The 11,104-nt window shown below is 31.9% G+C and overlaps 2 protein-coding genes across 2 annotated transcripts; one reads left to right on the top strand and one right to left on the bottom strand.

Annotated features, from left to right (window-relative positions):
- LOC104750661 lies at positions 1,748 to 3,539 on the bottom strand. Its single transcript, XM_010472492.1, has 2 exons — positions 3,399 to 3,539; positions 1,748 to 2,818 (listed from the first exon to the last, which is right to left on the bottom strand). The coding sequence occupies exons 1-2, from the start codon at positions 3,463 to 3,465 to the stop codon at positions 1,968 to 1,970; spliced, it is 918 nt and encodes a 305-aa protein (XP_010470794.1). The 5' UTR covers positions 3,466 to 3,539; the 3' UTR covers positions 1,748 to 1,967.
- LOC104750660 lies at positions 7,315 to 8,146 on the top strand. The gene has a single exon (XM_010472491.2). It carries the CDS (start codon positions 7,385 to 7,387, stop codon positions 7,838 to 7,840), a length of 456 nt encoding a protein of 151 aa, XP_010470793.1. The 5' UTR covers positions 7,315 to 7,384; the 3' UTR covers positions 7,841 to 8,146.

The following is an 11,104-nucleotide window of genomic DNA, read 5'->3' as shown; positions in this document are numbered from 1 at the left end:
ATCATTGATTCATTGGCAAATACGTCTAGTTCCAATCCTCTATACCTACTTACAAGTATTCTTGTATTTGTTTTTGTTTTTCTTAGTCCACAATATCTATCTACTTTTCTTAGTGACACTAAATAAGTTTCCAGAATAATACATAAATTCATTCTTTCTTCAAATCTTCATTGAGTCTTCACTCTTAAGTAATACATGGTCTACTTACATGCAATATTCCAAACAAGAAAATTATTAAGGAGAAAGAGACAAGAGTAACTTAATGAGATGTAGTAACCATAAGCCTTTTTAACTTGGTCAACTAGTTGGCCATCTATTTTCTGGCAATCTCATGGATTACAAAAATGGTTTATGTATTTATTTTAATTTTTGGTCAAACAATTGCACCTAACTGGTTTAACATTAATGGGTATTCTAAAATATTATTGTCAAAAACTTTTAGTGTGTGTAGTGTCTTTTTCTAGAGGTATCACTTTTGTAAACATAAATTAATACTATCGTAACAACTACTATTATATCATCACTTTCATATAACACTAACATTCCAGAGTTTTCTTTCACAGTTTTAAAAGCAATCAGGTGTAACTAAAATGTAAAACTAAAGCCTATATCTTGTTCTTTGTCCAAAAAAAAAGAAAAAAAAGCCTATATCTTGTTAAATGCTTGAAGAGAGAGTTGTTTGCGTGAAAATGTGAACCACACGAATAAAAGAGACGTGACTTCCAAAATCAAAGAACTGTTCAATCCAAAGCGGTCAAAGTCTCTCGCACATAGACTGTTTTCATTTGCCTAATGTATTTAGATCAACACGTTTCTGTCTCCATACGAATAAAATAAAAGTCTACAAAGAGTGATGTATTAAAACTTCATAACCACATAAAAGTAATAGTGCCTTTTATTGAAAAGTTTCTAATATATAAGTTAATCCAGTTGACCTTATGAAACACATTTGTAAATTAGATGTTGGCTAAAGTTTGATTGTTCGGCGCATTTAATTGACATCAAAATGAGTTTAGCAAAATAAAAACTCACCCAACTGGGTTAATCGAACAACCACCGTAGGTATAGTTTTGATTGATCGACTGCGGCATAAGATTTTTGTCCGAAAGAACCGTTTTGCTATGATACCTCTCTTGTGACATTATCTCTACCAAGAACATTCCACTTATGATGATAAAATTAGGGCATGTCATTCCATCATTGATATTGTGATCTATTAACTCCGATTTGAGAATATCAGTACATTGACAAGATTTTATTACATAAAGTTCGACAAATATTTTAATAAAAAGTTAAGTATAACTAAATGATATTGATACATCCTCCTACCAAGTCAGAACTGAAAAAAATTAAACTTAATTATCTTTGTTGACTATACAACACCTAAATAAAGCTATGAATTTTTTTTTCATAACTAATACACATTTGTCACACTTTCCTCTCATAATATCTCTAAAACATCTATTTTCATTTAAAAAGTTTATTATTAAATTTATAAATTAACACATGCAATAAACTAAATAATTAGTATCTTCTGTTAAATTTATAAATTAACACATGAGTTTATCTTTTAAAATTTTTATTGTATTTGTACTACTTTTGTTTTTTTCCTCTCTTTGTGGTTACTGACTTTATGTCTTATTCTAATCTCATCACATCAAAACTCGCAACCGGCCACATTGGCTAGTGGCAACGCATAGAGCCAGAGAACAAGTGAACTAGAAACCGACCAAAACACACACGAATCTTGAGGCTGATGTTTAATCATTCATTCAATCGAACTTAGAAATTTTTAAGATAAAAAATTCCAAGAGGAAAAGCAAACAGACAAAGTTATTTACAAAATGTTGCAATCGTCGTTTCTCGTTTTACACTTTTGCATTTGAATCTTTCAAACTTTTTAAGACAAAACCGTCCCACCACTTTAAATCTTATTTTAATCGCATCCTTCTCGTCAACCGAATCCATCAGCCCGAGATAATGACGTCCGCGTCCCACCATGTCTCAGCCTCACACTCCGTCAACACGCCGTTAAACTTCCTCAAATCTCCGACGGCGATTTCTCCGCTTACATCATCCCTGACGTACACTTTCTCCACTCCGCCGGCGTCAACCCCGATAATATTCCCTAGCAACCTCCCCGGCTGCCTCCACTCCGCAAGCAACGCCGGCATCTTAAAACCGGCGCGTGGATCACACGCCTTCACTTTAACGGCGTCGACACCGTTCTTCTCCGCCGCAAGAAAAACTTGCGACGATGTGAAGCTACAATTCTTGAGAAACGTAGCCACAACATTCTCGTGATCATCATCATCATCATCATCACCACCGTCGATATCTAAATGATCCCAAAGCTTCACAACACCACTCGAACCAATCCCACCAAGATCAGGCCACGAGAACAAATCTCCAAAACTACCACTACACCTCTGCCGCATCCACGTGCGTTCACCGCCATCATCGTCGTTATAATAATCAGATCCTCTCACTCGGAAACCTCCGTTGACCCGGCTAAAGATCGAGTCAACATCCTCATCTTCTTCGTCATCTTCATCCTCTTCCTCTTCTTCATCATCATCCGAGGACGCCGTAGACGAACAAGAAACATCGGAATCGCTATCGTAATCATCAAAAAGCGTTGGTGAAGAGACAGAGACATCTATATTTTTTCGTAACCTAACAACTAAACTGTTGAGTTTACTAACAAAGTTGGTGAAATAAGCTAGAAACGCTATAATCAAAGCTCCCCATTTCCAAAACCCGTAAGCTTGGTGTNTCTTGTTAAATGCTTGAAGAGAGAGTTGTTTGCGTGAAAATGTGAACCACACGAATAAAAGAGACGTGACTTCCAAAATCAAAGAACTGTTCAATCCAAAGCGGTCAAAGTCTCTCGCACATAGACTGTTTTCATTTGCCTAATGTATTTAGATCAACACGTTTCTGTCTCCATACGAATAAAATAAAAGTCTACAAAGAGTGATGTATTAAAACTTCATAACCACATAAAAGTAATAGTGCCTTTTATTGAAAAGTTTCTAATATATAAGTTAATCCAGTTGACCTTATGAAACACATTTGTAAATTAGATGTTGGCTAAAGTTTGATTGTTCGGCGCATTTAATTGACATCAAAATGAGTTTAGCAAAATAAAAACTCACCCAACTGGGTTAATCGAACAACCACCGTAGGTATAGTTTTGATTGATCGACTGCGGCATAAGATTTTTGTCCGAAAGAACCGTTTTGCTATGATACCTCTCTTGTGACATTATCTCTACCAAGAACATTCCACTTATGATGATAAAATTAGGGCATGTCATTCCATCATTGATATTGTGATCTATTAACTCCGATTTGAGAATATCAGTACATTGACAAGATTTTATTACATAAAGTTCNAAGGATCGTTAATCGAGTTTATACCAACTTCGAAATCTCTTATTCTATTAATCACCGGCACCTCCATTATAGGGTTGTGTTTTTTTTTTTTGGTTACAAGAGATAAAGAAAAATAAAAATAGAGTTTTGCGAGAGAGAGAGAGAGAANAGTTAAGTATAACTAAATGATATTGATACATCCTCCTACCAAGTCAGAACTGAAAAAAATTAAACTTAATTATCTTTGTTGACTATACAACACCTAAATAAAGCTATGAATTTTTTTTTCATAACTAATACACATTTGTCACACTTTCCTCTCATAATATCTCTAAAACATCTATTTTCATTTAAAAAGTTTATTATTAAATTTATAAATTAACACATGCAATAAACTAAATAATTAGTATCTTCTGTTAAATTTATAAATTAACACATGAGTTTATCTTTTAAAATTTTTATTGTATTTGTACTACTTTTGTTTTTTTCCTCTCTTTGTGGTTANGTGTCTGTAACTATCTCACGACCACAATAAATAAATTGTTTTTTTTTTTGTTAAAGTAAAATAGTAAATAATTGTTTATTTTTTTTGTTTTGTTTTGGGTGTTATTAATTTATTATCATCAATTCATCGTAAATATTTGTGAGTGGTTTGAACCACCTACCACAATATTTTGTTCACAATTATTGAAATATGGTTTGGATTTGAGGCGTCCATAATAATTTTTTTGGTGGTTACTTTGTGAAGCGGATCATTGATGAGAAAAAGATTGTTTTTTTGCTGTTTTTGTTTTTGTTTTTGTTTTTGTTTAAGAATAATACAATATATATAGACAACTCATAGCCAGTTTACAATCAATTTGACAACTCATAATATACAAATTTTTCTAGATTCACATTTATTTTCTTATTATTTAAAGGGGATTTTATAATAAGTTCATGAATTTTTTTTTTACATATATACTTCAAAAAAGCTTTGGAAATGAAGGATTTTTGACTATGATTTATATAATTAATTTTCTCTTTCAATTTTGGTCAAATTTACATATTTGGATGTGAGTTTTGGGACAGACAAGTATAATTTTTTGGAAAAAATAGTTTGTGTATTCATGAATGAATTCTTAAATAACACAGAAAAGGCAAAGGTGCTAGAAGAAACTCATTTGTGAGTTGTGACAATTTGCAATGTTAGGAACAACGACATGTTCGCCACAGACTTGGTGCCACGTGTTGTAGACTCCTGAATGAACAAGAAAAAAAAAGAACAATAAATGCGTTAATAGGCTATAGATTCCCACCAGAATTACCTTGGAGTTAGATTTGGTCTAAATCACAATAAACGTTTTTCTGGTTAGATGCACGCCACGATTACGTCTATGACAAGGCACAATCAGATTGAATCTTACTAAGAAAGAGGCTTATCAATCCGGTTACGTTTCTGATTTTTACTCAAAAAACAACTTGTGTGTTCTACAATAGTCTTCAAAGCAAATCTAACTTGTTTAGTTTTCTTGGTGAAAATTTGGCTTTTCTCGGATTGTGTAAGATTTTAGTGCAGTATGTATTTTGAACCTTAAGAAGTATCATTTCATCAACTATTTAACAATGATTATGTATTGTATATGCGAAAAGTTAAATTGAAAATCCAAAACCAGATTTGTTTTTAAATAGAAAACAATGCTAAAACAACACTTACTTAATTCGACCATTAATGAGTAATATCTTAAGTAGTACTTAGTAGATTGTTTTCAAACAAAAAATCATGTTAATACATATTGCCAAAGATTAAACTGTGTTTAAGATTTACTTTATATTTATTGGAAGAAAAAAAAAATCTCCTACAAAATGATGATGATGTTATCACAATGATGTGCTGATGGTGATTGTGATTATCATGCATAAAAAAGGAAAAGTTAAGTTAGGAAGTATGTTGGACAGTGAAAGAAAGTGCAAGTAAGTAGTCACCTATTAGAATAGTTATCTATTAGAATATGTAAAATGATTATATGATTTGGATAGGAACAGTCGAATAGATTAATGAACGAATGGTTTTAATGAAGGCTGATTTGACAACCTGGAAAAGTTTAAGATTTGGGCCAATCAGGTTCAAAAGGAGGCTTTAACTTCAACGATCCAATTTGTAGCCCAAAAATTGACTCCCCCAACCAAACGTAAACAAACACATGTCATCAATGGTCTGAAAAATAGCCTATACAAAGTATACTGTTCGAAAAGCCCAACTCGAACTAAGCATGGCCTATATCAACAATTCAACACTAAGGGCGCTTTGTATATGGATGGTTGCATCAGATATTAAGCTAAGCTAATCATCTAAGTTTTTTTTTTTTTTAATTTAATATAACTATTCATCTCAAAAGCCTAGTGAACTCCAACAGCTCATCAAATAGTATATCTTATCAAGACTGTGAGCTTCTTCTAATGGAACGTAAATCCTTGTTTCGTCACTGATTCTATATGCCTAGTTGTAATTATGGTTGTATTTACAACTTCTTGAACGTCTTTCACAGCCTCACATTTTAACAAATCCTGAAAAAAGTCGTCTATCATCGAGAATATGCACTTATACCAAAATGAAAGAAAAGAACTGGATGCGGCAAGATAAATTTAAAACAAATAGACACTCAAGTTTGTTAAGTTCATTATCAACAAATCCAGTAGAACAAATCAGCAAACAAGTAACTTAAGCACACTCCTTTAATCAAACATATATACTTCTCTTGATTTACCACTTCGTTTATAGAATCTTCAAAGCCAACCTTGGAGAGAACACCGCAGCACCGACACACAACAACGATAACACAAAAACAGAAAGACAACGATCCCAATAAGGTCAAACACGATTATAATCAGCTGCACAAACAAACTATCCACGACCAAGTACAACATTGCTATTCTCTTAATATTTTGGGTGTCTGTTTCATCAACATCTTTTTTTTTTTTTGTATACTCCACAACATCATTAACATTATCTTCTTTTAGTGGACATATATCACCACAAGAAACAAACCCTTAAAATCATAATCTGTTTTTTTTAGCAGAAGTGCATTTATTGTTATATAGAATATTTTTTTTCTTTTTATTTTCTTCTTATAAGACTTGTTGTCACCACTCACCAATATTCCAAAGTTTCTGTTACAATAATAATTCATTCTTTTCTTGACCATCAAATCTCCAAAATTCCCATTTTCCTCAAACTTACCTTTTTTCCCTTCAAATCTCCACTAAGACTAACAGTACTGTCTCATTCTAAACACAGTAATGTACACGACAAGAATTCTAATAAAAATCTATGACCAAAAAAACACCTGTCTCTCATCAACTCTCACACTATTGCTTTCTCATTAAAAAAAAAGGGGTAAAAATAAAAACCAATAGCAAATGATTCTTCCATCTATGCACAATCACATTGATGAAAAAAAAAAGTAAAACAGCAAAAACAACATGAGAAAAAGCAAAAGGAATCGAATAAACAAACACTTTATCATTTTCAAACTCTCATGAAGGATTTGATGAGAATAAAGACACATAATGTGTTAGAGGAAAAATTATATTAGAATTTCATAATTATAATGTTATATGTTTTCTTATATACACAAGAGATTTCATAAACTAAGATAATGTAAATATAAATAATACATTTAAATAAATGTAAATATTCCTAAACTATATATTCTAGATTCTTCTCAATCTTCATAATTTACATATTTTTTGGTTTGTCATCTCGACCTTCGATCTCGATCAATCTCTGGTTCTCCATATGCCAATATCTCATCAATAATGACACAATTTAGAATTTTAATTGGAAACTACGTCCTGACGGTCCACAAAAATTCCAATTCAAAGCACACACTTTCGAGACAAAGACTTGCTTCAAAAGAATCAAAAGGATAAAGTTTTTTCTTTTATTAGTGTTGCCAAGTTTTTGGATTCTTTTATTTATATGAACCTCACTTGAAAGCAAAGTTTCCACCACATTTCCAAATCCCATGGCTACGTTGCAAAGATTCAAGTTCTTGGGGACACAGTGCGGAGTGGCGGCACAAAGCCCTACACGAAGCCCGAGTCCGAGGACAAGTCCTTTGGTACAGCTTCGACGTAAGAAGACAACCTTAAAGATTCTTTTGAGCCTTGCGTCACCGAGCCGCCGAGAGCAGCAGCCGTTGATTCATCATAACCACAAGGATGTAGCTGGACGCAAACTTAAAGACCTATTCGTTTCTTGGTCTTCTGGAGAGAAAGAAGAAGAAGACGAAGAAGTGGAGTTAGAGGAGAGACGGAAAGGGAAAACAAAAGAAGAAGTTCTTGCAGCCATGGCAGCTAGATTGAATGCAGCTGCTAGTTTACAATGTGAGTCCACTGACACAACACCTGCTTGGTTCGGATTCAGCAAGCGGCTTCTTCAGAGAGCTTGGCGACCAAAGCTTGGTACTATTCCTGAGTAATGTAACAAAATTTCTTCTCTTTTTCTTATGTGACTCTGGAAACCATTAGTTTCCTATATGACTGAATAGATTTGTTTCTTCTCTATCTTTATGTTTGTATTCCTAAAAAGGAGAATTAGGATTTCACATTTTCTCATCATCAAGAAAGAGAAAGGTTAAGCCTTTGTTATCTATATATGCTTCCAGATGGGATGGTGAACTAGTGATTTTACTAATTTGAGTTTCTCAAACCCAAGTATAGTCAGTAGGTGCTAGTGGCAAAGCCTCTACGTTTCTTTATTGTCCTTGGTCTTGAAACATGGATCTAACAACCTGAAATGTTTACGTAAGAGCATTGTGTAATTGATGATCAAGAAGTCAGATGGAAAAAGCAGGGGAAACAGAGGAAGGGAAGTGATTTTGTGCGTGTTTGTCGATACAGAGGCTTAAGAGAATGAAGAGGGCACCAAAACATTCCCGGGACTTATCTTGTCCAGACTTGTATTGCGTGAGAACTGAAGTGAGATCATGAAACAAATAAGACCATGGAGAGATCATTGCTTACAAAACTTACTATTGATCTTGTCATGACATTTGACAACCCAAAGTGGATCTTAAATGCAATAGATGTGTGGTCCTGTGGAAGCTCCAGCACCATGTTCATAAGTAACCTTTTCTCGTCTTCCTGGACATTGACCCTTCTCTGTACAAGGCTTAAAGCCAAAGGTAAGTTTTTTTTTATAATTCTGGTCTCTAGCGTAAGATTTTTATAGGCGTTTGAACAAGAAAAAACACCTGATCACTTGTTTCTGACGTAGACGAAAGACTCCTTTTTCGTTTGCGATGACGACGAGGATCACATCACACATGACACATCCCAAGAAGAATGTGTAACAACTAACTAACAAATCTCACCGCTCCTAAAGTTTTGTTGTAAGCGACAAATTTTACACTAGTCCTTTAAAACTGTGCCCAATGTCGTAAGAACGTTGTCGTTTAACTGAATTAAACAATACAAATACTAAAAACAGAAACTTATAAAGATTGCTTGTTTTTAAGGGTTAAGATTATTACTATTATTACTTTTCTTTTGCCAATTTTATTTTCTTATTAATTTAGAAACTAAAATTTATAATTATACTATAGTCGATATTTTGTTCAAACTACAAGTATGCTTTTGATGCAAAACCCCATAATTATTACTGGCGAGTCGCGAATAATTCGTTTAAGCACTCCAAAATATTTTCGATTCATATCAACTGCAAATAAATTGTGTAAACGGATTTCGTGGATTCAATTTATTCAAACTTCCTATATTATCTTTCATCTACATGGTACAAAAATATCTTGTTGATATATCAGAACAAAAAGAAAAAAAAAACAGTTGCCTCTTGAACTTTTATCATGTTTTTACATTATTGATTCATAATATTAAGTATTGGCAAAAACGAATAAGATAAAATACATAAATCCTACATTGTAAACAAACTTTGTACCAAAAAGATTAGGGAGCAGCAACCAAATATGGATTAGTTTAAAATGGGAAAAAAACTTAAAAAATGAATTGCTAATAAGAATCTATGTCACACCAATCATAGCCGAATGTGGGGTTTTTCTAATGACAGCTTGCTTTCTCACATTTGGTCAAGCGTTAACCATTTTCTCACCGGCACAAGTACTTAAACAAACATATCATGTTTTTTTTGGGATAATAGGAAAAACATACGTTTCTAAAACTTAATTGTGAAAACAACACATTCACTATTTACAATTAGATAAATCCACACAAAATATTGTTGCACAATTTTGATCTCCCTTGATTGCCATTTCAAAAACTACCAAATTACTAATTATGTCATTGTACAATTATTCATCCCATTCTTTTTTTTTACTTTTTTTTTTTATTTTTTATTCTATACTACCCTTCAATTCTTATAACTAAAATATATATCAATGTAAATTTGTTTTTCCAAAAATTCCAGAAACATAAAAATCTACATTTTTGCCTTTATAATTTGATATGCATTTTGTTTGATGATTTTAAATATATTTAATACAAATTTTGTATCCGTACACCTTATTAAGAGTATAAATGTCTGTACACATTATTAAGTGTATATATGTCTGTATACATTTAGGGCTGGGCAAAATAACCGATAACCAAATAACCGACCGAAACCGAACCAAAAAAAAACTAAACCGAACCGAACCAAAATTCTTCAAATACCCGAATGGTTAGTAAAAATCTATATCCAAACTAACCGAAACCGAACCGAACCGAACCGACAATTAAATGGTTAACCGAAATATCCGAAAACCTAGAAGATATCAAATATTATATACTTAATATTATGCAAAACTATAAAATAAACTTAAAATATAAATTATTTCTAGATTCAAAACAATTAAATATTTTAAATAATCAATATATGTAAATGTTATTATTTTGAATTTACAAAGTTAAATACTATTTTGTAAAATTGAATCCATATTTTTCCCTTTTTTGTATTTTTGTTATTGTATATTTGGTTAATTTTGGTTATATTCGGTTAGTTTTGGTTATATTTGGTTTATTTGGTTAATGTTAATATAATTTATGTTAGTTATGGTTATTTATTTAAATAACCAAACCGAAACCGAACCGAAAGAAACCGAACTGAACCAAACCGAAATTTCAAAAATATCCAAATGGTTACTATATTACTATATCCAAAATAACCGAAACCGAATACAACCGAACCGAAACCGAATGGTTAACCGAATGCCCAGACCTATATACATTACATTATCAAGTATACAGATATAGTTTGTTTAATTTGTACATTTAATAATGTGTACAGACATCTGTACACTTAATAAAGTGTATAAACATCTGTACACTTAAAATAGTATATAGATAATATAATATATTTAAAAAATATTAAACAAAATTCATATCAAATTATAAAGAAAAAAATCTAGATCTTTTTATATTTAAGAAGTTTTCTAAAAAATTTATATTAAAAATTATTTGAAAAATAAAAAAAAAAGGAAAAAAGTAAATAAAAAATAAATAATTTTTTTCCTCTCACACACACTAATACAGCAGCCTTATTTTGTAATTTTAACCAAATTACTCATATCCGACATTACTCATATCCGACATTACTTCTTTCTCTCACTGTAGAGCTATTACACAAAAAGTATTTTGTACTAATATGCCAATTTTGAATAGTTCCTGTACTATTTATCCTATTAATTTCCAAAACGTACTAAATCGCAAACACACCCTTTTTTTTTTTTTTT

Source organism: Camelina sativa, chromosome 16, assembly GCF_000633955.1.
Source record: "Camelina sativa cultivar DH55 chromosome 16, Cs, whole genome shotgun sequence".
Lineage (NCBI taxonomy): Eukaryota > Viridiplantae > Streptophyta > Magnoliopsida > Brassicales > Brassicaceae > Camelina > Camelina sativa.
The sequence above is the reverse complement of the archived record's forward strand: the minus strand, read 5'-3'. Positions and strand labels throughout refer to the sequence as shown.